The sequence below is a fragment of the Taeniopygia guttata genome, chromosome 4 (assembly GCF_048771995.1).
Source record: "Taeniopygia guttata chromosome 4, bTaeGut7.mat, whole genome shotgun sequence".
Lineage (NCBI taxonomy): Eukaryota > Metazoa > Chordata > Aves > Passeriformes > Estrildidae > Taeniopygia > Taeniopygia guttata.
Genome location: NC_133028.1, coordinates 46,334,790 through 46,361,603, shown reverse-complemented (window position 1 = coordinate 46,361,603; position 26,814 = coordinate 46,334,790). Strand labels below are relative to the sequence as shown.

Genomic DNA, 26,814 nt, shown 5'->3' with positions numbered 1-26,814 from the left:
AAATTACTTTATGGAAATACTTAAGTATGGCTTCTGGGTGGTATCTCATTTCACCTAGACCAAAACCAATATAAAACCAGCTTCTAGCTAATGATTTCTAGCCCTGATAAGCAAGAAATCACTCATGTATCTGAGATAAAGATATTTATTATGTCATTTACAAATGGCTGAGAAAATACTAAGAATCACAGAGCGACTAAAGTTAACTAAAGTCCAAGATCATCAAGTCCAGCTTCCAACTGAACACCACCCTCATCCACCAGGCAGACCACCTGGTCATGAAAGAATATCAGGTTGGCCAAGCAGGACCTGCTTTTCCTGAATCCATGCTGGCTGGGCCTCACCCCCTGGTTGTCCAGTACATGCTACCTGATCTTATTCAACATCATCTGTTCCATAACTTTTCCTGGCACTGAGGTCAGGCTGACAAACCCATAGTTCTCCAGATCCTCTTTCTGACCATTCTTGTAGCTGGGTGTCACCTGGTCAACCTCCAGTCATCTGGGACTCCCACAGTTAGTCAGGACTGATGATAAATGATGGAGAGTGGCCTGGCCAGCCCTTCCACCAGCCCCCTCAGTACCTTCATGTGAACCCCATCTGGCCCCAGAGATGTGTGAGTTTCTAAGGGGCACAGCAGGACTAACTACTTCCTGGATTGCAGGGGATCTGTTCAGATCCCTATCTCTGTCTACCAGATCAGGGGGCTGGTTGCCATTGGGACAACCAGTCTTTCTGTTGAAGACTGAGGCAAAGAAACATGAATTACCTCAGCCTTTTCCTCATCCTTGATGACAAAGTTCCCCTCCACATCCAATAAGACATTCCATACTACCTGTTCTGTGCCCAAACATTCACCTCTGAAGACCTATTTCCATTATTAAGATGCAGTCTGTACTTGGACAATATAGCCCTTGAAATTCTACCATCATTAAATTTTCAAAGGCTTTTCTTTAATTGGACTAGAGCTGAACAACTGGAGCTGAGCAGCCTGATATCACCATTTATACAGTCCACAGGCTAAGTTCCATCATTTTTAATTTTCTCATGGCTCAGTACAGTAAAGCAAATCTCCATGGACATTTCACAAAGCCATGCCCTCTGTAAAAAGAAGAGCATCCAAAAGATACACTAACATTACCATTTCTTACACTGGTATCAAGGACATCTAGTTCTGCATTTGACCTAAATGTTTAGTCAACCAGACCTTTAGAGTAATTAGACATTTGATATAAAAATATATAGAGAGATAAAAAAACAAATTTTCCAAGTTATATCAGGACTCACCATTGCTACCTTATTGGTGGTCTCATGTGATTAAAAGCTATACTAACTTGCTGCTCAAACTCACACTCAGCGTATGAATTTCTGTATCACACTACTAGAATGTGTTTTACTTCATATTTTCTATACAATATGGACATTGTTAGATCAAGCCACAGGGCATTATGAACTGGAACTCTTATGCCATCTCTGCACAACGAAGGAGACTGATCCACAAATTATATTTGAATACTTAAGAAAGCTCCTCAGATTCTTAAAAAACAACAACAAACCACAAAACCCCAGGCACATTATTCTAAAAATATATTAAATATATGTGCCTGACCTCTGGCTGATATTTGCACGGCTGAGTTCTTAGTGCTATGACTTCATTCAAAGTATTTTCAAGAAAACCTGAACTTCAAAGCAGGTTTGGACAATTACAAACATTTTGAGACAACTGATTACTATTTTTATGGTTTTGAAATTATTTCAGAAAGAATGAACCCTCAAAAATCTCAAGGTGAAAAAACTTGTGCAGGACAGAAAACAATATCTTTGTCTCTTGCAAAATGTTTTCACAAATATCTGTTTTCTTTTCATCAGATTTTTGGAAGTTTAAGATCTCATCTTGACTTGGACAGTCTTTAAATTTTATTTTGATTTCTTTTACAAAAATGCCTGGAGGAAAGAAAGCAGCTTTTCTAAAGCAAAAGGGTAATTTTGAATTTCAGTTGTAGCTTGGAACACTAACAGTTTTTGCGAAGTTAAACACTTGTTTCAAACCAGTATGTAAAAATATAAACCCAAAGAAACTTCAGGCTCCTTACCTGTAAAAGATAAATTAGCATTAAAACATTCACTGCTCTTAGATAATATATCCAACCTGTCTGCAAACTTGTCAAATCCAAGTGTCAGTGTCATGCCCCAGTTACTTTCAGATACAGTATTTATTGAAAATAATATTGTATGCCATTACCAACAAACCCATTTATTTTACACACGCAGTGATGGAAAACTATGTGCAAAGGTAACCAACCAGGACTAAATGGGTTTAGTTTCATTTGGTGCATGAGTGGCTTACACATAAAAATCCTATTAATTATATTGTAAATCCCCTGGCACAGCAGGTTGAGCAGCCTCACCCTGAAGACAGTTATCAGAAAAGATAACTGCTGTACCAAGAAATATAAAATGGTCAGAGGCTTCATGGTATTTATTACTTGTGAAATATGAAGGGGAAAAAAGGAGAAGAGGCTGTAGAACACATTCAAAATAGATTAAGGGAAAACCAACAACACTGGGCAAATTTCCCAAGTTTGACCAGTATACTTAAACAGGAGGTAGGTTACTAAAATCTGCATTGACTAAAGAGTTGGTAAAGATTCAGCTTGTCCACAAGATGCTAGTCACCACCTCTTCCTCTCCACTGCTGACCTTATTGAATTCCTTTTCTGTAATCAGATACAGAATTCAGTCTCAAGTGCCAGCTGCTGCTTCAGATAAAACATTGTGATGTCCTTATATATGAATTCCTCAGTTGGATATTTTCTGCTTTTTATCTGCACTTGATTTCCCAACCCACAAACAGTCATAGCCATGATTTGTATGGCTCAGTAAGGACTTTACTGCCTTTCTTTTATGGAGTATGTCTTGGCAAAGTAGAACTCAACAATCTCTGCGCAGCAGAGGTCCCACTGCAGTAACACTGACCAAACCTGCATCTTCTTATTGGGCCTTGCCAACGCTTCCAGACCAGGGACTGAAAGCCACATATGCTTAACCACTTAATAGTTTACATCTACATCTCTTCAACATTTTGGCAAGATTTCTGCATCATCATTCCCTTGTGTTGATACCACTTCATTTGTTCTCCAGTGTTCAGACCTCTGGGGCTTTCCCTGGAAACTTCTCTGACAGTCATAATTCCAGATTCTTATCCTCAGCTATGTAATGCTCTTCACAACACTGCTCTTCCATATTTGTTACTGTATCCCTTCTCTGATACTGCCATCAAATTTGTTCTCCTGTTCTTTTGAATCTAAAGACACACTGAAAGTAAGAACATGCATTCTTCTGCATGTAAGGCCACTTGCGCTCAAGCCTGTCTTAAGCCACCTGAATGGAGCATCCTCTCCTAAGCCAGAGGCACTGCACTGCTCTCCTGCCCTGCATCTCTCTCTACTCACATTCCCTGCAAAGCTCTATAGCACAGAACTAGACAAATTACACAGCCCAGTATGGCCTCTGAGAGACACTAAATTCACTTAGAAGTTAAAAGGAAATTTTTACATTATTCAGAACCTTTAGTTTGTATATTAGTTACCTGGGAAAAAAGCACAATGCTCTTGTTGCTACTCTCTATTTTCTTTTTATTTATTTAAGTAGTTTTCAAACTCCTAATGAGTTTCAACTGAAATAATATTTAAAGCTGTTCACTCTCAGGCCACTGTCTTTGTGATGTGCAGCCCTAGCACCAAGCACAACAGGGCACCCTGGCAGTTAACAGAACATCAAAATCAGCTGTAAAAGCATGTTGCAACTTTAGATAATCTTACTGGCTGAAAAAAATGTAAAATCCAATTAAATCAAATTATATTAAACAAAACAGTACAATGAAATAAAGCTGCAAATTCAAAATATTTAACATAGTTAACAGAAGAAAATAATCAATGGAACATACTGTTATGGGAAAAATTATAAACACGTAACCAAAGAGAGTTACTATATCATCTGAACAATGTAACCAAGCGTTTTCTAATGAAGCACAGATGTAAAGAAGAGTGAACTAGCACAGCCAATCCATTCGAACTTACACTCCTGTATTCCTCTATTTCTCTGTTAAAATAAACATGACATTTAGAAATTAAAAGAACCTTCTCATTTCCTAAGTTAAATCATGTTCTGTCTGGATTGTTTATTGTCTGATTATTATTAAAAATATTAAATACATGTATGTCAGGAAAAAAGCTAATACATGCATACATTATATTTGTTTATAATTCACTAAGTATTAGCTACATTTTACATGAAATCCCGAAGTATATTTATTAGAAATTCACTGGCCCTCTGCATTGTGGAAGCCCATGCATGGCACATTGCTGGGGAAACTGAATGGTTTGGTTAGGAAAGCCAGGTTTATACAGCAGAGCAGAATCACTGTGGAACCTGCTTCCACCCATAATGGAAACTGTACACTATGGGATCACTCAAATCTTCCCAGACACTTCCTGCTCACGTTCAGCATTACTGTCCTGCAGACACTTCAACATGCAGGGTAAATGCGGCTAATAAGCATAATTAGCTCAGACAGTGTATTTTAATTTAGTTTTGCACTAAAGAGTAATTGCCTACTCAGCGAAGGGGAAGTGTAACATTTTTTTAAGATGCTTACCCGAGGGCCCTGATCACCTTGATCTCCCTGCAAAGTGGAAAGATGAGATGATAGGTTTAACACAGCATCTGTGTGCTACCCAGCTCTCTTACATAATCTAACATTTCACTGCATCAATACAAACAGTCTCTTGAGTTCATGCTGGGAGGGCTTTCCAGTCACCTTGTAAGGATCACCTGAACATCAACTCACCTTCTCGCCTTTTGGACCAGGAGGGCCCTGAAAGAAACAAAGGTAAAGATTAATTACTGATGCTGATGAAGTCCTGGGATACAGCAAGAAACAGGTCTGTGTCAATCTGCAATTTCTTCTCAATAATATATTTCCTTATAATTTCTAACTCCGAATGCCAGTGCTATTCCAGAGATGGAGTCTTCATTGTACTAATAATAGGAACTGCGCACTACTTCTTTAATAGTTTGCTAATGTGTGTTGAATCAGTCTACTTAGACAAGCAAAACTATGCCTGAAATGGCAAAATATCTACAGATTTCACTTAGAGACAATAGTTTATCTCCTATCAAATTAAAAAAAAAAAGTTTTCTTAGACTGTAAAATTTCTTTGCAAGTGCACTTAATAAATTCAAATACATATAAATCTGTCATTTTGGCACCCTCCTTGTATTAGATTGCCAAAGAAAAATGGATTTGAAATTCTAAAAGCAGGGTTTTCATTCCTTTCTTTGGCAATACTGATGTTTAGTCTCAAGCAGACTGTTTAGGCAAAATGAGCACTTTGTGTAACATGATTTTGCAGGAGTATTACTTTTTGTTACTCACCACCTAACAAACAGTAAGGTGACAGAACCACAAATAGGAAGTCCTTTCCTATTCCATTTTTATTGAGCACTTTCCAGAAAGCTGGCAGCAGGTTTCTAAACCACTAGTTTTTCAGGTTAGTATCTTGTGAATAAAAATGCTATCAGTCTGCAAAAAACTGTCTGCTTACACAGTGCAGACTCTACCTCCAGCTTTCTGAAAGATATGCAGGTGTTTCATTACAAAGAAGGACCTGAGATACATATGAAAGCAGCTGCAAACAGAGAAGGAGCCATTCAAGCCAGCATGGTTCACTGTGATAACACAAAGAGAGTGTGTGGCAGTGTGTGTGTGTGTTTGTGAGGGTTTATGCAGAACAAGAAAAGATTGTCACTAACAACACTAGCAAAAATTCATGTGGTTCACATAAAATTCAGTGGAATGGAGGTCAGTCTGCTGTGCACTAAAGATGTGAGCAACCACAGGCAAGTCTTTGAAAACCACTGTTGCAGCCAATTTTCTGCTTAGTTTTAAGGGCTTCTGATGCATGTCAGAGAAGAGCATCTGCTGCTGAATCAAAGGAATTAAAGAATATGCTTCTCCTTCCATGGCCATCTCTTCTGTCTGCTGCAGAGGACACAGGAACAAGTCTGCCTCCTGATGTCCCCAAGTCTCCTTCAGGAAGGACAGTGGGAACTGCCAGCTGAGTGGAAACTCTCTGCTCAATTAACTATGACCCCTGCCCACTTTGCATTGCCTTGCAAGCACTTGGCCTCTTTAAAAACAAATTAAACAAAATAATTTAATTAATAGATAAAATCTGGCTGCACCTTTAAGGTCTCTCCATATATATTTTTTTTTTAATGCTTTAAATCCCACTGTCCTTTCCCAGTTCGCAAGTTCATATAAATACATACCAAAAACTAAGTGCAGCACTGTCTACTTTTAGCTACAGTCTCCACATACACGTACTGTGACGTGACATTACAGCAGAGCAGGTCTGCTTTAAAGCTTACACATACATGCCACTGAGCTTGTGAATTGAACTCATACCATCAGTAAGACAGTAACTGCAAGATGGGAAGAACTAAAATCAGTGGGTGCAGGCTGCTGCTGCCTTCACAGTGAACGCGAAGCACAAGCAAAGGGTTGTGCTCACATGTTCTCCCTCCTTGAATTATCAAGCCATTACTGGCTCTGAATATCTCACTGGCTGCAAAGTGCAAATAGCATGACCCCTATCTGCTACAGTCAGAATCCCATTTCTCGGGCCTTAGGCATGAAATTATAGGTAACGTGACACGACTGAGACTGTAAACAGATGTTGTCTTGTGGGAGCTGTTGCTGCCTTCATTTAGATGCTCAGTGCCGCTCTTACACCCAAGAGTAGCCCTGCTTCTGACGGGTTTTGGCTCATAACTTTTCTGAAGCGGGTTTGCCACAGCTCTGCCGATTGGCAGAAACTACAAAAAGAAAGATCACAGCAGCTGCCTGAACTAAGTTGGCTCACTGGAACAGAAACAAGTTAGAGCTCACATGAGGGGCTCAGCCACCAGATCTGCAGGACTACTGCACTGTCTCCCTGTTATGATTGCTGGCAATTATGTTCAGCCATCTCCAGCACACAAGTAGCCCCTTCCTCTACCCTGCATACTTTCCTCTGCTAATAATTCTCTGAAAGTACAACCTATGCCCAAACAGGCTTTTTAATAAGACTGAAGTACATCTCTCTTTTTTTTGTCTCCCTTTTCTATGCAGGATTTTCTGAATATGATCTGTGCACATCATAACCAGAATTTGTTTTGGTTTTTATTGCTTTGTGTTTTCTTTCCCTGAGTGGCAAACACCATCATCTCTAGCAAGTCACCCTTCCAGCACACAAATTTTTCATAAAAGTCTTCATAAACATCTGACAATTTTATTGTACCAGGGATGAAAAACAGCTTTTCAAAAGCCCACAAAAGCACTTCTGGTGTGAACATTCTCACAAGTCTCTTCATTTATATTCACAATGCTTTTGCTTTCCACAGGAGTCCTCAAAAACAAACAAACAAATGCAAATGAAAATGGCTTTTCTGGATGCAAGTGAAGAGAACCAGTGGGTTTCATCAAAATAAAAATTAATGGAATACTTTCATGGCTTGTTCATCCATCTCTGGCTTTTCCCCCACTGTTTCAATTGTCCTCTATTGTTTTTGCAACTTTAAAAAGAAAATTCCTATCCTCAGCCTTTGACATCTTCTTTCCATTTCTGCTGAGAAAGTCTCCCAAGGTTTTTTTACTGCAGAGTTTATGAGTGTGTGTACACTAAGTGGAGGCAAGGAGGAAGAAAAATCTGAGAGAAAGTTGGGTTTGTGGGGGTGGGGCGTGATTAGGAGACAGATTTGTTTAAAGGAGGGCAAGGTTTCTTCTGTTTAAGGGTACAGACACAAAGCACAGAGTGAGTAAAATAACACAAGTTGTGTAGGCCACAGCACGGACTTGCTGCTTTTTTTGCCAGGGAGACTTCTGTGCTTTCGTTTATGAGATGGCAGAGATCAAGCGGCGAGCTGCCGAACAAATGTGAAAGCATTTTGTGAAAGTTATATGAAACGTCTGAGGTCAGAGCATTTCTGAAATAACTTCACAGTGTTTTCACTAGAAACAGAGGCTCTTTTCTCAAAGTGTAATTATCTACTCCAGACTACTATACATTTCCAAGGAGAGTTTATAGCCTGTTTCACATAAGCAAGGCCTTGTAAATCTCAAACACATGCAAAATCTGCATTAATAATTAGGCAAAAAATACTACTGTTTTTAAAACAAAGTCTCCTAAAGCAGACTGAAAGAACTCCAGGCACCTGTCAGCTAAGAACAGAACCAAAATTAGGGTCAAATCCAAAAACCAGCCCTATTCAGGATTACTGACAGGTGACCTCCCCCACTTTTTTTTTTTTGCTATCAAAATCCCATTTCCATACTCTGATAAAATTTTACATTATTATAAATACGTGTACAGGAATAGAAAGGCAAGAGAACGCAATACTAGAAAACAGGAGGCTGATCCTTGTAGTCTTCATCAGGCAACTTTCCCTTAAAATTAACTGAGTGTGATCAGCATGATTTTTTTTCACACAGATGAACTTTTATAATTCATTCCCTGAAGGATGCTAATTTTGTATTCCACCCTTGAGGCCATTGCCACCTATATAGTTTTGCAAATTTTACATCCAGAGACCTCTTAAAAAGCCAGTAGTTGACTTATACTGGTTTTACAAACATTCATAATTATCAAAATTTCTTACAGATATCTTCCCTCCACATACCTATTGCTACAGATCTGCCTTTAGCCATAATACAGAAAGTTCTGCTGAAAACTCACCCAAAAGGCTCCAAGCATTGATGGGATAGCAGAACTGAAAATAGTAAGGGATTCTTAGTACAGAGCACAAAGCAATGTTGAAGGTTCTGTAAAAAGCTCCACAGTCAGCACAGAGGAGTGCAGATTTTTCCTGATTGTTAGACAGCAAATATGATGCCTCTGTAAAAAGGACCAGCCAGTCCCCAGCATAAGTTGGTGACAACTAACCAACAAAATAACCAATAGAATCAGTTGGGCTGTGACAGTCCCAGGTCCCATTGGCATCATCCATCCTCACAGCTCCTAAGAAACATGACATATCAAACTTGATCAACTCCCATCAGACAGAGCTACCACAGCAGACACGGGTGATAAAACCTTTCAGACACAGTCACTGCTTTCTAACATTCCCACCACAACAGCCACAGGCTAAGCAAGCTGGCAGCTGGAGGACTGAATGCAGTTTGCAAGGTTCAGCCTACATTTTCATTTGGGATCGAGGGGCACACAGTGCAGCCATCCTTACCAGCACCCACAGTGTGACTGGCAGCCTAAGGCAACAGCAGCCCTGCAGAAACGAACAGAAACATGAACCAGCTATTCCAATGTCACCCAGACAAATCCAAAAGGGGAACGAATTTCCCAGCTTAGTTTAACCATGTTTTCACAACTAAACAGCATGCCATTATTGCCTGAGTCAACTCAATATTGCAGATTACTTCAAAAGTAAAAGGTAGCTTTAGCACATAACAACAAAATAATCAGATACAAAAGCTGAATTTTCTTTCTTTGAAACTTGACTCATGACTTCGATAAATTACAAGAATCTGACTGAAACAACAGTCCCCAGCCTATCCTGTAATTGCTGCAAAATATTAGGATGATATGCTGAATCAAAGGAGGTTACATTATGCAAACACCACTGTGTTTCATAACTATTTCAAAGTTCCTACACTCAGTTCAGTCTTGTGTCCACTATGCAAACCCTGAACTACTGAGGCAATGCGGTTTTGGCATCTGCTGAGCTTGGCCATGTTCAGCCAGTGTTTACATATGCTAGTTTACAATGCCAACATTTCACCTTGCAACAATTTTACAAGTACTCAGAAGAATTTTCGGTGAATCTGAACAGTTTCTACTGCTGAAGTGCCTTCCTTTTTACATGTTTTATTCTCCTCCTGTAACATGACTGACTTACAGTGAAAACGTAACCAACCACCTCTCAAAAGACTCTTAATATCTCATTTTCTTCCCTTATATTCTGAAGTTTTTGTTAAAAATCCTAAGGCAGAGAAAAAGAAACCTGAATTTTTGACACAATAAGGGTGACTGCCTTAAACAACATTATGTAAATGATTTAAGCTGAGAAACATAATACTGATTTATATAGCAATCTAGATAAGCAGCTCTGTTAACATTCACAACGAGCAAATTATAAATGACTCCTGCTGTAAATTCATACAATTGTATTCAAAAGTCAGTGATTTATATAGCAATATATCAATAAGACAAGTTTACAAACTACAGGCAGGAGAATACAGTCTACCCAAAATATGTCAAGAAACCATTTAGACATTAATTTATACATTCATTTAGACATTCATAGACTGCATTCATATCTCATGCAGTGCTCTAGCTGAGGTTGGGATTGGGTGCTTATTTTGAAACTTGTAATGCTGCTCAAAAAACCCACCAGCTAACATTAGAAACTGCAGAACTAATCCAATACCCAGGAAAAAGCACAAGGTCCAGTGTCCCAAGCAAGAACCTGCTAAAGGGGATCTCCTCTTCCTTTCTATGACATTTCTGCTTTGATTAATCAGTAAGACTATCATCTTCTCCTCCCCTTTCCCCTTCTTTCTACAGACAATATAAGGTTTTATTTGAAAGCTTACAAAACAACACAAAGAGCCCTACAAATATTCTGTGGCACACAGGGTATGTGACTATGTACCCATTGCCTGAGCATGAAAAAACAAGGATCAGCTCTACTATTTCCACAAATTAATTTAAATTATGATTCGAATGTTTCTTGTGAGTCAAGTAGCTCCTGTATGTGACAGTAAGACCAATTATACAGCGGCAGAAAAAAATGGCACATTCTTAAAGAAAAGAAAATGGCTTCTGGTACAGTCAAAAGCCTTCTAACTTTCACTTAATGCTCAATGCACTGTAATACATGAACCTTAGCCCTCACTGCCTTGTCCACAATGCATTCCTGTCCTCCTACTTGTCAGATAAGCAAAAATTCACTGATGACATCAGAAGTTAATGCAATACAGTAAAAAAAAAAAAAAAACCAACAACAAAAAAACCAAAACCCAAAGAAAACCCAAAAAAACCCCACCAAAACAAAAAGAAACTAAACCCCCAAACAACAAACAAACAACAATGGAAAAAACCACACCACAAAGGAAATGCCATTCTTGTAAACAGGTAAAACAGGACATAAAAGTACAGATGAGAAAACTTAATATCATTAGCTTTATTACTTCAAAACCACAGAAACACAAAATTTTTTGGCTGGCACTCAGAACTGCAGAAAGACATAATAAAAGACAACTGATGTGGGCCCTACAGAATCAAAATTCAGAAAGCAGACTGAACAGGAAGCCTTTTTTTACTATTGCTTATTTTACTATTTTTTACTATTACTATTATATTTGCTATTTACACTGCAATCTCGGGATTTTTTTGGAGTTCAATCTATGATTTTTAACAATATTTTTAATTACAACATAGCATCAGCCTCAGTGTTCAAAATTTGGTTTAGAAAACATTTTAAAAATGAGACATTTTTGATACAGACTGGTTGAGGCTTCCTACTCTTCCACCCATCATCCAGGAGACCCCTTTCTCATTAGATGTCCACCTGAGACTTGAAAAAGCATCACATGCTACCTTAGAATCAGCAAACAGTTTGTGTTGGAAGGGTTTAAAGGTCATTTAGCCCACCCCCCCTTCAATGAGCAGGAGCTACTTCAACATGACCATTAAGTAAATACTTTTTATACTTGCTTTGGTAGATTTTTATCGATAGGTCAGTTCTCTCATTTATTCCTAAAAGTTTAGTAAGAAGAAAGCTCCTCACTGGGAGTTAACAACTTCTTTTATTTCCAGAAACAATAGTTCATATTCCAGTGTTTCAGCTAGTTTTAACCTAAAACTTGAATGGTGGCTTTTGTAATTCAAGCACCTCTGGTATTTCCCTGATTTTTTACTAGCCTGGTAGATAATTCAGGTTAAATGACAGTGCCCTTTGCTCATTTACTTTTTTTGACTTAAAAGAACAAACTTCTCTGTTCATCTATTTGAAATAAGGGCTGGTTTCAAAACCAGGCAAGTTTTTGAAATTTTGACCTGTACCTGTTATCATATCAAGACAAATTTATAAAGTAATAAAAGCTTAACTTGTATAAACAAGCAAATCTGTACAGTTCACATCTGAACAAGGGTTTGCAGACAACATGTATTTGCAGTATTTTTAACTAAATCTATTTTCAGCAAGAGGATTTTAACACAGACTTTTAAATAGGGAAGGCCAATTTCATTCTTCCATTTACTGCAGTGACTCCGCACTGGTTTCACTAGCAGTGCTCTGAGTTTCAGTATTTCAGAGGGAAGGCATACTGCCTATACACTGTTTTTTCCTTTCCAAATTTTGCTACTTGGTACAGGAGATATTTTCTCATTCAGGGTAGTAGAATGTCAAAGAAAGATTTATATATCCCTTTAGTGTTGTCTGCAAATGCTACTATAAAATGCTCCTGAGAACGATGTCTGTTAGATTACCTAAATCATTAATGGTTAAAAGAAAATGGCAGTAAAATAGTAGTATACAGCCACAGCCATGTAAAAAATAGCACCAGGGGTAGAAAGGCTTCTGAGACATCCACAGATTAAGAGCAATGGAATTATTTCAGAAACCAGGTAACTTTTTAAACTTCAGGGTATGCTAATGCTTGGGAAGAATCTATTTCAGCAAAATATGATACATTCCTCTGAGAATCTTTACTCTTCTTTCTCTCCTATGACCCCTGGCAAGTTCTGTAGTCCCTTAAATTTTTCTTGTGCATAGGCTCCATCAAAAAAGCCCTTTCACAAGAACTGTCTGACAAATGTAATGATAAAAAGCTACACTGCACAAACCCACCTGAAGTGACCTGCAAGTATTAGGTTACTGCAAATGTTTCTGAACTATTCCAAGTACAAGGCATTGCTAAAAGAAGCAAAGCTTGACACTCTAAGTCATAACTCTAGTCTTGATGGGGATGTGTCAACCCTTAGATTAATTTATTTAACGTCAAATAGTGTAAAGAAAGAAAAACACAAAAAAAAGCATATAAAATAATGTTTATGTTACAATAAGACAAACAAATGTCTGTACAAGAACTAAATCTTTCCTTTATTGCCACCAATTCCCTTATCTGGAAAGGGGGAAACTACGATGGTGTATTTCATAGAGCTATTTTGAGAACTGTTCAGATTTGTAAAGTTTGAGATGGAACACCAGATAACTGCAAATGAATTTTTATATCAACTACAAACATACACATACTTTTATATGCAGACACATGTAAAAGTGAGATGACTGAATATATTCTTGTAACCTATAAGGCTGGAAACATCTTTATACAGGAAGTAATTTAAGACAACATAAAGTTTATTAAAAACAAAACTGTTTTCTCCTGAAGACTAAGAGTATGGACTACAAAATTCAGAACATCTTCAGGGGAAATTAAACACATATGTATATTTATACTTAAATGGATATTGACTCTTTTTGGCAAATGATCACTAGCAGACATACTGGGCAATATAGCTGGACTGTATTTCTGAAAATACGTGATTCTCTTACATGTTTCTCAGCAGCTCGCAGCTCTTGAATATTACTGATGGGTCTCAGTAAAAAACTATATTAGGAAATCCTACAGTATTGTAGGGACAGACAAAGCATTTTTGAAATTGGCAATCTGGATTAAAGCCCACAAATAGAATGGACACTTCCATGCCAATAGTAACACCACTGGCAGTGCACAAAATCCTCCAATGAAAGTAACTGCTGCATTTTCTGCCTTTTTTTTCCTTCTTGAAACTTAACTTATACTTACAGGAAAGAGTAACATATCAGCATCAATTCAATATAAAAAAACCTAAAGCATTTCTACTAACTCATCAAGTTGCTTGAAGTAAAATTTCAGTTCACAGAAGTGTCACTTTATAAAGGGAAATATACATTTTGAAGTTTTCCTCTACCAGCCTGAAATCCAAATCTCCCAGGTCTGTTCAAATTTACAGGACTTTCAAGCATCTAGCACAAAGCATCACTAGCCTCTGAAATGATAATGGCTTTCAAAGGAACTCTGATATTTTGAAAACCTTGTGAAAGACTAATGTCTTAGACATCACAGCATTATCTTCAAGTCACAATAAACGTGATGAAATACACATTTTTATAACTCCAAATTTTTTTTTTATTAAAGCTAGTGAAACTACTGGGATCTGCAACAAATTGAACTGGATTTCAAAGCTAAAATACAGCATGAAGATCACTAAAAACAATAAGCCAGCATGAGTTTAATATCAAATTAAAAACATGTGGAGCAGGATAGTAAAATACTGTATCATATTCCTGAACACAGTTCAAGACGTTGCTTTGACATAATCCCTAACAGAACACAGAACACACTAGTGTATTTCTGCCATGTGTAGAATAGGAGCAAGAAAATAAGAAGGTCATTTGATAAAGAAATAATGTAGGCATACAAGAAATATTTCAAAGTCCTTAATTATATTTTGACAAACCTTTGTAATGTCATAATGGAACCACAACACTAAGTTTGCAACTGCTTTTTTGTACTCATATGTACTCTGTTAAGCTAAGCAATGGTTTACTAAATTAAGGCTTGCAAGTAATTTTTGTTTCACAGTTTCTCACTTGCTCTTAGAAGATCTACTATGCCCTGGTGAGAGCTGGAACTTCTAGATGAATAGATGGAATGCTAATGTGTGATACCCCATCAAATTTATACTGCCATATGCAACCAGCGAATCAGATCTTCATGTTTATTTTATGACAACAAACCCAATTCTTTTCAAAAATTAATGATGCCATCATGAAGAAAAGTTGGTAGCATCCTCCCAAATAGAAAGTTCTCATGCATATTTTCTTTTAGAGTTTTAAATATTAGTTTTATGTATTGTCTAATTTTAGGGCTTATTTTTTCAGACTAACAGTATTATAAATTGTTGCTATGTGAACTATGAAATGAGATCGACTTCTAAAAGTTTTGCATCAAACTTTTTTCAAAGCTTTCTTTATCTATTGCATACAGCTACTCCCAAAGGAGATCTTCAGATTCAGTAAAAGAAGCCACCTTCATAGGAGCAGATTTTATTTTACAAGAACATCCAGAGCTGATAATTATGTTGCATGAGGAGCCCTTTTCACAGAATTCTGTACAATGGATATTCTTATTTTTCTGTTTGTAGAAAATCAAAACCTAGACTGAACTGGTAATTGTAAAATTAACAGAATTCAAGTCTGATACTTTCTGAATCAAGCAAGGGAATAAGAAATAAATTATCAGTAAGAGCCTGAGACGAGAGATGGGGGACTTCAGGCAGCTCTTCAAAATGCTGTTTATTGTATCTGAGATGTTACAACAGTCCTGGGTTGTGGCTGACAGAGCCTGCACCTACAGCTGTCAGTTCCAGCTGTAGACAAGCCTGAAAACCCCTTAATTTTGGTTACAATGTATTATATATTTGTCTTTGCTGTGCATCTTAATACAAAATCAACCAATCAATACCTTTACTATTACATATACATCAATATCTTTACTATTACATACAGCCTATCATAACTACTATCACTACCATATTATGGTCAATACTATCCAATCACATGAGTTAGTATGCTACAGTTTAAGCTTAAAGTTGTTTTTTAGGTTTTTTGCAGTGGAAAATTCTTAGACCTTTTTTCTACTTGCCATATCGGCATGCTCGTCTGCTTTTCTAAGACCTATTTCTGCTTGGTAAAAGCATCTTTTTGTTTGTGGTCAACATATCCTTTGCCCTAAGTCATAAAACCTCCTTCTAACTCAACTTAACCTTTGCTTTCTTAGTTGTCCAGTAACGACTGGCTCAGCAATTGTCAATTTACACACCTATTATTCTTCTATACAAAAACTTGCTTCCATCTCTATTTTGTTCTCAGATTCTACATTAAGAGCTCTTTCTGACAAGCATACATATCTGTTAAACTTCCTTGTCAAACTTTCATCCTTCCCAACAATTATCTGTTCCAGGAAATGCTGTGGAACCGCTGAACATCTTGCCATTTCAGCACGAGATAGTTACTGAAATTGTAACTCAAAAGCTTGCCTAACAGAGTAAGTAAAAGAACACAGTAGCACTGGGGGTAGGAGTCTGGCCTCCTCCTGGTGTCTGACAGAGCCTGATGAGCAGAGCTCTAAAATGCCTAATTATCCCCAGCTAAGTTCACTTAGCAGGGTACTGCTAAGTCATCAATCTGCCATTAGCGGCTCCTTTGCAATTCCTGACAAAAGGGTGGGAAAAGACAAGTAAAAAATATGTAGAAAGCATAGCATAGTATCAAATTGTAAAATAATTTTGTTAGTTGATGCGTGGGACTTTTACTCCTCTCTGCCTTTTTATATTATGTGTGGTGCTTCCTTACTCCTGGCACAAAAGGTAGCTCAGAACAATTTCCCCCTAAATTTCCAATTCTGTGCTCTCTTCTTTACAAAGCAAAGAATCCTCTTACTTGCACTAATACTCCCCCACTCTCCATGCTTAGCCAAGAAAATCATTTAATATTCATAGCTCTTCTGGTTTACACATGTGCATAAGTCTACCAGGGGAAACTGAAGTGTTTGATATTTGAAAGCGCTCATTGTTGTTGTCGTCAATGCCTTTTAACAAAATTAACTTCAATTTTATTACATATGAAGCTGAGAAAGCATCATACTTAAAAACAAATGCACAATCGCCTTCTGAGAAGACACATTTCTGGCTTCTTTTGTGTCATAAACACTTATGTATACAGTAAATGAAGTTTTGAGCATGATTTCTCCTCTTAACAATCTCTGATGTGGTTCGTTTTAGCAACTAACATAAAACAAAAAACCATGAAAATGGCATTTGTTTCTTCTTGTTCACAAATCAATATGGGCTGTTCCCTAAAAAGGTCTCATAATTTCAATGGGGTTCACAAATGCTATTACCATTTAAGAAAGGAGAATGGCAACTAAAGTTCTGCCTGTTTAAACACATATGAAACTCCATACAAGCTTATTTATATATGTGATGCCCTCAGATTCATTTCTCATCTCATAATTTGCAGTAAATTGTTATTAGCAGCAAAGGCATCACGAATTTATCTTTGTTATTCGTACAAAGAAAGTAAGAAACAGAGTTTTACATGTCTGCTACCTAATATTAATAAACTAATTGTCAAAGTTTGACAGCAAAATCTGGCCTGCAACTTGTAACTCAAAAGCAGACTAGCATTTGTATAATCAGTTTGAGTAATACAATTCTTCAGAAGTTTAAAAGGAGCATAGGGTATGAGTTTCTAGGAGAAATACCCCACAAGATCACTCTTAACAGTGAGAACAGCTGATGGCCTGGGAACAACCACTGGGTTTCTCCCAGGGGCAGTAACTTTACTGCACTGTGTATCTGAAAGTGAAATATTGCTTCAGTCTTCGGCTGATTTTGTCCTTCATAAGTGTATTTCTTGCCTCCTTCCCCCACTCTCCATGCAAGTAAAGAATTTTGGGACATTCATGAGAGGAAACTGCCAGAAAAAAAAAGGAATGTGGAGTTTACACCTCAATTCATGATGATCAGAAAAAAGAAACATGTCCAACTCTAACAATCTGACAGATAGTGACCACTCTGCTGCACTGGTCAATAGGAAATTATGTACCTTGCCCATAGCTTAAAAAGCCATAAAAACACACAATCACTTGATGTTATCAACTGTCCCACTACTGAATGGCATGCACTGACAGCAATATTTAACAGGTTGTGGAACACAGATGGAATGCAGAACCCAAGACTACCAAAACTGAAAGGGAAGCTCAACAGGAACTAAAATACACTTTGTTTATACAATCCCTTCCCCATCCTTCCTACTGTCAGATACTCTTTTCTAAGATCTAGGAGTCTCCATACCATCACAGTCTTCTCTAGGAAGTGATAAATATCTTCCCTAGACTGCTGCCTTCCAAACCCACTCAAAACGAGGGCCTGTGACCTGCTGTGTTTCTCTGTCCTTTGACAAAACGCAGAAAACTAAAAGTTAAAATGGTCCCCACCAGCACTGTTGACAGCACAAGCCAGTAATAGCCAGTTTAACCATTAATCAGAATCTCTGTCATCAGAAATTAAAAATACTCTAGTCACATACCCTGATGCTTGATGGTGAAAAAAAGACACACGTACATTTGTCACCACAATCGCTATGGAAACCCTTTATCGTGCAACAGGCACTGGGAAATTTCAGGCTGTTACAACATCACATCCATGGACGTGTCACACAAAGCAAAACAAGAATCTCATGAAAACAAATATCAATCATTAACACTTTTTTCATTTCTAATGCAGACTTGGACAGCCGCCAAAGAGAAAGGAGAAGCATCTGTGAGGTTGCTGTATGTCAAAGTGCCACACAGAGAGTGCTCATGCCTACTGACATGAGACACAAAGAATGTTGTGCTAGAGATTGGCCAGGGGGAGGATATTGCCCCAAAGAAGGAAAAAGTTGCCTGGCTGAGACCAAGTCACACCAAAACACCACCCTGCCCCACACTTACATTTTTTAATACTTTAGTTCAGCAAGATTTTTTTAAAGGATTATTTTGTTTTTCTTCACCATAGTATTAAAAGCATGGCTTCTGGTATTTACATGAACCTTACCTATAAACAACAAAAAAAGTTTAAAATATCCAGCCTTCTCTCTTACCCAGATAGTACATTTCTTACGGAATTAATGTTGAGACTAGAAGCTAAACTTTGTTCTCTGACAAGCAGGAATACTTCCATTATTTTAAAAAGAGAAAGTATGGGCAGAATTTGGTTGTATAGATTTACTGGGAGAAAAACCGTTTCTGGTTCAAGCTAATCTAAATATATATTTATATTCCAGAGAATAAAAAGCTGATATTTTTTTGGGTCATTCAAGAGTCAGAATTTTATTTCAGCAAAAATATTAAATATTTTATTTCTTGCTCTTTAACAGAAAAACACTATTTACATGGTATTTAAATTAGCTTTCTTTTTAGCAGAAAATCAAAATCATAAGAAGGGACTTGATTTTTTTAAAAGATTAGGCTATAAATTCTTTTTTTTTTTTTGTTGTGATCTATACTTTTTAGAGAAATACAACAGACCCATAAGTTTTTACTGAAAGAAAAAAAGAATGCCTGTAAGTTGTAATAAAGCTTCTTGTTATTTAAAATGGGAAAATGTGAAGCAATATTCTATTTTGTCATCTATTTTTGAAGAAAATAAGCAGTAAAAAAATTTAAAGGATAGGAGGACGTGCCCAATAATTAGGTGTGTGTTAGGTGAATAAAGTATGTACTTTATAAAACAGAGTGAAAAAGAACAGGGGTTAATAAAACAGTGAGTGTGGAAATTATTGGAATTTATCCCTGACCTGAGCATGGACTTGCATGGCTAGAACACCAGAAACTTTCTAAGTGCTTCTCCAATCAGCATAGCAATTTTGTTCTTTCAAGCCAGGAAGCCTTTACTTACTAACCCAACTGATCAATACTTTAAATTTTGAATTTCTCACAGACACAGTTAAGACCAGGGAAATTGCTAGCAATCATAATAGGCTGGAATTTCTACATTACTTAATGACATGCCAAGGGGTTTTAATTTATTTTGTCTGTATGGGAACAAACTCTGTTTTCTGTGGATACTTTTGATTTTTAAAAGTCTTGAGATTTTTCAATCACAGCTTCCAATATTTAAAAATCTCCACTTTTAGTATTTTAAAAATGCTGTCTCACCAAGTTATCTGGATCTGAGTTTCGGTTTAAGGGGATAAACTTCTAAATGTACAGCCTCTGTGTAGTTGCCTGGGACTCGTAGATGTCAACACTGGCTATAAAGCAATTCAGCAGAATAGTTATCTGATTCAGCAGCTGCCTACAGTCAGAATCTGGAATGAGAAGGCATGAATGTGCACAGCTAGTGTCATGTGAGAGATTGCCTAGGTATCCAAGACAGCTGCCTGTGACTGACAGCTACAACCACAGCCCAACACAGACTCCAGCCCGAGTACATAAAACATCCAGCGGCTGAGGCCGGAGATGCTGAATCAATTCACACAGCAACAAAAGCCTGAATGCAGACAGTGTAACTGAGCCCAAGGAGTTCACCATGAGCTGGACAGGTTTCTAGGTGCACTGAGTATTGACTTAACCTTCACTGACTGCCAGGAGTACTTAGACACCTCGTAGGTCAACACCTACACAACACAAGCTTCTGGGTTTAGGCATCTTAATGTAAAGCTGAACACAACTCTGTTTCATGCCCTTATGTGTTCCCCACCAGTGCTCCCAAAAGAATTATTCCTGGACTCTATCAGCCAGTTGAAATGACTGAGTACACACATATCGTCCTGACACAATAAGAGCATCTTGAGCTGAAAAGGAGGGAAAGGCATTGTTAATGATAATGGTACATGCTGCTGAGGACAATGGTGATGACCCAGAGGTGAACGTTTCCACTGGGAGGAATTACTGAAGTTAACATGTAAGAACTCTCTCTTTAAACATGGGGAACATTTTTAGAGGGCTTTTATTTTGGTTTGCACCTCACTTCTCTTACACCCGTGATGAGATTTCTCTGCCTTTCTGCCCTTGAAACAGCACTGCACACTGCCCTCTCCCTGGTGGTTCCTTGCCTACAGCTATCCCAGGGCATTTCATGTAGAGATATGAGCTCCAAAGACTGAGCAGCTGTTTACAAGCATTAGGCAAGTGAAATATGTGAGGTGGGGCTCCAAACCCAGAAGGAAAGGCCACGGGTGGCAGCACAAGTTAACATCAACTAGAGGGCAGCCCATAGGCTCAAGAACCAGCCTCAGGTCCTCAACAGAGCTTGTTCAGAGCTACAGTGCCAGACAGAATCACAGTCTCTCTTAACCAATCCCCAGCAGCACAGAGGCTGAAGATGCCTCTCTGTATAGCCCATACATCAAGAGCCTATTGTGAAATATAAGTGCCATGGGCAGTGGTTATCTCCAGCATCATATGGATTTCTTACACAGTTCTGTTAAACAGAGTCTGGCACTGCAAGGACACTGTGCATTCAGGTCAAGCGGTTTGAGGGTTTGTAAATCAATCTGTCTTTCAACAGAAGATTATGTTCAGAAACTAAACAATCTAAAATAAATACTAGCTTCTCATCATGAAAATCTTAACTAAAAAAAATTGCCATTCAATAAGGTGGTAAAGCTTTAACTTTCAATTATGATTCTGAAATATAAAAGGCCCTCACAGAAATCCCAGTTTGGGCAACTGAATTGTGCTAAGACAGTTCCACAGACCAAGCTTATTTCCCACAAAGCATATGGAGCATACAAAAAGCCTGAGTTTCTCAACTGATTCCACTAAGTATGGCATTGGTACTGGCTTGGTAATTTTTTTTTTTTTCGTATTTCCTTGCTCTTCCATATTTTTATAGCACTCAATTAAGTCACATTTAATTTTTGCTATATGTAATGTTTCCTTTCTGCTGGTCTGTTTCTTCCTTAGAACTGAAGTTACGTCCCTAGATTTCTACGTCTTCAATTATGGCTCACAAGACAAAGTTCTACTATTTTTAAATAAAGCAGAACTAATTCAAAGCAGCGTATCTAATTAATCAAAATAGCTAGCAGTGCAATATTTAAAATAACTGAGGGGTGCCTGGATTATAGCAACATTATTAGCATGTGATTAATAAGCAGTTGAAGTATTACATTTGCTACACATTTGCTAAGTTATTTTATCTTGCTTTAAAGTTTGGTGGCAAAGTTTCAAGCCATAGTTAGGAGATTTGCTCTATTCAGTATTATGTTGTTAACCCCACCATCTGGTCAGACAGCTGAGGGAACTTAGCCATATGTGGGGGGCATATTTCTCTCTTGGGAAATATATTTCTTATAGAATTATGCAATGGTTACCAGTTTCTATCTTACAACGGTAGGATCAAAAAATACAGTAAAATACTTTGTAGACAACCTGAGCTCAGTGGGCCCTGTATTTAACTGTTACTTATGTAAGAAAATAAGATGGCACTTACTTGAGGACCAGGCTGACCCTGAAAAAAAACCAAGAAAAACAAAAGGTTATGGAAAGTTATGACAAGGATGAACTCCTTAAATAGTAGAAAATAGTTACAGTGCTCTCTAATAAGGAGAACAAAACACAGAGTGACTGCATTGAAGTCAGATTTTGGACTCTTAAGTTGGTTGATACTGAATTTGAGTGTTTTAATTCAAACAGATGACCTTTCTTGCAACTAACTGATTTTAGAAATAAAATATAAAAACATATCAAAAGTGCATTAGAGAAACTTATTTTAGATATTCTTAATGATTTGGAAATGATAGGAAGACCTAATTGACAGTTCTCAAGCAAGAAAGGACCCAGAATTGCTGAGCTGATTCAGAGCAGGTATTATGGGTTTTTCCTCTTTTATTTCTCTATTATGGCTTACCTCCATGCTTCAAGGAGATGCTAATTATTTACTGTTACTGCTTATTGAATGAACAAAGTCTCAAAACTGGAGGAACACATTGCTGGACAAACAGTAGTCTTTTTGCCATTGCTACAGGCGCCGCAGTTTTAAGCAAGTATAAACCAGTATTTAAAAAAGCAATTGTGAAAGGCCTGAAATGAGCTTTTGTCAGTCAATCCAAGAAGACAGCTGATATATTTAGTCTCTCTTATTAATCAACATCCCCCTTAGATCACCCCTAGACAAGTGGAGAGGCACCCTTTGCACAATGAGGAACTGTATTTCTTCTTGCTGCAAGCCCTTACAGAGCAGAATCCCTATCCCTAATTTCCTTAGACCAGAAAAAACAGTGAAAGTCATGAATTAGTTTACTGCCCTTAAGATAAATTATTTGCATGAAGCAAAATTATTTTAGCAAACAGTACAGTAGCTCTGACTATAAAAAACATGACCCAGACAATCAGCTCACACTGTAAGGACAGAGAAAAATAATTACATATTTCTCCTTAGAGAGAATTCCTTTAAACGCCTAGGGCTAGCTTAGCTTCTGGTGTTTTATGATAATTAAAATAATAGTTCACTTAAACTGAAACTATGTTTCCTTTTGTTGACAGAAACTGAGCATGGAGACTTCTTTTAAATCTTATAAAACCACTTCAGCTGTAAGGTAGTTTTACGGAGAGTTGAAATTTTTCTGTCTGAACATCAGGAAACACTTTTTTGACTGTTAACCAAGCACAGGATCATGGGAGATTGTGGAGTTTCCATTCTTAAAGACACTCAAAAACCATCTAGACATGATCCTGGTCACGCTGCTCGAGATAGCTCTACTCGAGCAGAGAGTTACAAGAAACGACCTCCAAGGTCAACTGGTGTAACCAGTTCCAACTTCCAGCTTCAACCATCCTGTGATTCTGAGCAATTTTAGATGCGGTGGGAGGTGGAAGCATTTCAACTGGGAACCATTATCAACATGAAAAGCAAATAAAGAAATGCTTTTTATAGTAACTAATAAAATTTCTTGTGCCAATTGCAAACCACAAAAAAATGGTATTTAAATTCACACAAAGCATTTAAAATATTTTTTAAATATATGGAATCACGCTACAGAGGAATAATAGTAAAATACAGAATTATTGTGGCTATCTAATCTTTACACTGAATGCAGCATAAAGTATTCCTTGTTGGGGATGCTGCAATTTCTATTCATTCCTTAGAACAAAACTGCACCATAGAGAATATAAAAAAACCCCAAACTTATTGGCTGAGGTTGGCAGTTCAAGTATTAGCTAAAACTTTCTGAGTTGGTGAGCTCTATGAAGTTACACATCATGCTGGGTTAATGAATATGATTGAGACTCCTCAGCACTCATATATTACCTCAACCTTCCCCTCACAGCAGGTTTTAAGCTATTTTATGTTATACCTGATCTTAAAATAATCAGGAACAATAAAATTGTTCCTGATTGCCAGTACAATAAAATCGTATAAATTACCTAAACTGAGGTCTGTGCATGCAATCTTTATACATAAAATTCAGAAAACGCTTGCTCACAAGAATATCTAAAGTTGCAATATATTTTGACCAAAGCATTAAAGGCTGTCTCTGACATATATAAATTAAAAAATCAAAAACTTCAATGAAGGTCTAAAATTACCAAAATGTTTCAACAAAGAGTTGACTTAAAGCAGTAGAAAGCAAATGAACAGAATACATGCACATATATTTCAACAATGAGATTTGAAAACTGACTCTTTTCCCTTCATCTAAGACATAGAAGCTTCTAAGTGTCCACATGGTACATGCTATATGTATGATACAAGAGACATATATACATAACAGAAACATATCTTGAATTGAATATGAGGTAAGGGTTGCAATTGTGCTCACACAAAAGCGTTTTCTACTCTCAACAGCACTACTTTGCCCTTCTGGTACTGAGCATTTATAATTACTCTTCTTTCATGTCTCCAATACAGAAAAAGCTGCAAAATGAATTTTTATAGGACAATGTTCTTTCAAGTAGACAGAAAACTCAATGAGATATCGGGGACTATACTTGCTGCATTACTTTTAGTTTATATATGCTACAATATTATAATTATCCTGCATTTAGCTATAAATGCAGATGCTGAATACAAAAGTACTCAAAAGCAGGATGATTTTAACCCCTCTGCTATTAGCTCCTACAGCATGGAAGGAAATTTGCATTAGTGACGGTAATTATTTTCCAGTTTTTACAATGGTTCCTAATCCTTCAATATTTCTACGTAATCTTATCTACTCCTTGCCCTACTATCCACTGCAGTTACAGTAGAATTTTCCCTTCTCAAAAGTGATCCAGTAAGTGACACTACCCAGAGGGCGCAGCAGGCACTGAATTATGGAACTCATCAGCTCTTCTTACAAAGGTATGGGTAGAAAAGCATCACAACACGCTGACATTCTTAATTGTAAAGGGTTATTGTCACACAACAACAATTCAAAGTGTGGGACACAAAAAAGGGACTGTTAATTTTGCCATCTCTCATTTTTGCATGTTGTGAAAGGGTCAGGAATAAAGCTCATTAAGTTACTTCGTTGTTCATTAAAAAACTCTCTAAACATGAATTCAATCTGATATTATAGCTCATTGGAGCAAGCTCAATCTTGATTTATCTGCTTGTGTTCCCAAAATGGCCTCAGGACTGCTGAAATCAGTCTGGTTCACTGCTGCATAAATTGCCTCCAGTTCATGTTACTTGTGGATTAAAATGTTTTAGCTGTAAGTCTTTCTCTATATTTTAGAAAACCAACGAGGAGAAAATACTGTTCAAGACTGAAAAGTCAGCATTACTCTGATTTTTGTCTAATGAAATCTGTTATATACCTTAAAATTGATTCATTGATTCTAGCTACCAACTAATTGCCGTCTTCGCAGGCATTTAGGGATCAGTCCCTCCACCACTGACTGATTAGGCAGATTTGGGTGGTTGCTACTTTGAACCCTGGATTATTGCTCATGTACTTGAGTATCTCAACTGAATAATGCCTATTTTTTTTTTTATAATCTAAATTACTACAGTGAGTATAGCTGCATAATATCTCATGGTTTCAATTTTCAGAACAATTTTCCCTTCTATATTCCTATTTACTAGCTTAATACACTATTTTGAGGCAAACAAAGGGATTTGGCAACCTATTCTAATTGCCATGTTGGAAGGTCTTCTACTGTTGTCAATTAATCCCCTCCTAGCAATTGAACCTAATATTAGCTGCTGATACAGAAATGATATTAAAACAAAAAGAAAATATCCACGGTGTAACTAAAGTCAACAGGTAAGTTATCAATCCCCTAAAAGAGATGAAAGAAAAAGCTAATTGACTGCATGTTGCAAACTTCACAAGTTACTTAAAAGTACAAAGAAATCTCAAAGAGCAGAGAAAGAGGAGAAAATGAAAGCTGACACTGAAGGTTAACAAGTTTAGCTTGCAAAGGAAATGGAGCTTGTAGTAAGTAAAAGGATAGAAAAGAAAATAGGTATCCAGAGTATCAGTGAAAAGGGGTGCCCCGGGAAGGGAGAAAAGAGAGGGAGCAAAAGGAATAGCAAGAGACAGTGCCAAAACTGGATTTTCACACCTTTGCCACGGTGTTAATCTCTAAAGAGCTGGGAACATAAACTTCCAGGCTCACAGATCGAAACATAAAGCTATACAAATATACACACAAGTAAAAATGCACCAACAAATGCATTGTATAAAATTAAATGTTATTTTGAACTTAATTCAAGCAGCATATCCCTAATGAATATCTGGAATATCATACAAATGCATTTATTATGGTACATGAGGCTGTTCAGATTTAATCAGCCAACAATCCATGCACAGAAATTAAAACACAAAAATTAAGAATTTGTGAAAGAAGGAAGAGTCACAGAAATGTAGTCAGAAGTGGTATCCTGCTGTTTGAAAGGCACCATGAAATTACCCTTGGACAGAGCACCCAAGGAGGAACATCTGCCTTCCGATCTAATTCAGAAAGAAAATGATAAGTGAACAGGAGAAGCAGGGCTGACCTCCATTTCCCTGCACAGGCAAAAAAGACTGAAGTGGCTTTTCAGCAACCTATTAAAAATCCATGCTACTGAATTGCAACTGCTAGGTTAAGGTATGCTGAAGGAAGCCAGTGTTTGACTAACATACATTTCGGCATAGGTAATTTTAAAAAGCAAAGAGGGGAATACATGAAAGACCTAAATTACACTGGTTTTGAACAAATCACCTACCAGCTTTCCATCCATACCAATC

General features: G+C 37.3%; 1 protein-coding gene across 1 annotated transcript in view; it reads right to left on the bottom strand.

Annotated features, from left to right (window-relative positions):
* Positions 1 to 26,814, bottom strand: part of COL25A1 (collagen type XXV alpha 1 chain) — a 298,386-nt gene that overhangs the window by 97,745 nt on the left and 173,827 nt on the right. Inside the window, exons 5-7 of the mRNA XM_030271602.4 lie at positions 22,089 to 22,106; positions 4,850 to 4,876; positions 4,658 to 4,684 (exon numbers count right to left, since the gene is read on the bottom strand). Coding sequence (XP_030127462.2) covers positions 4,658 to 4,684; positions 4,850 to 4,876; positions 22,089 to 22,106 — 72 coding nt within the window. The remainder of the gene's footprint in view (positions 1 to 4,657; positions 4,685 to 4,849; positions 4,877 to 22,088; positions 22,107 to 26,814) is intronic.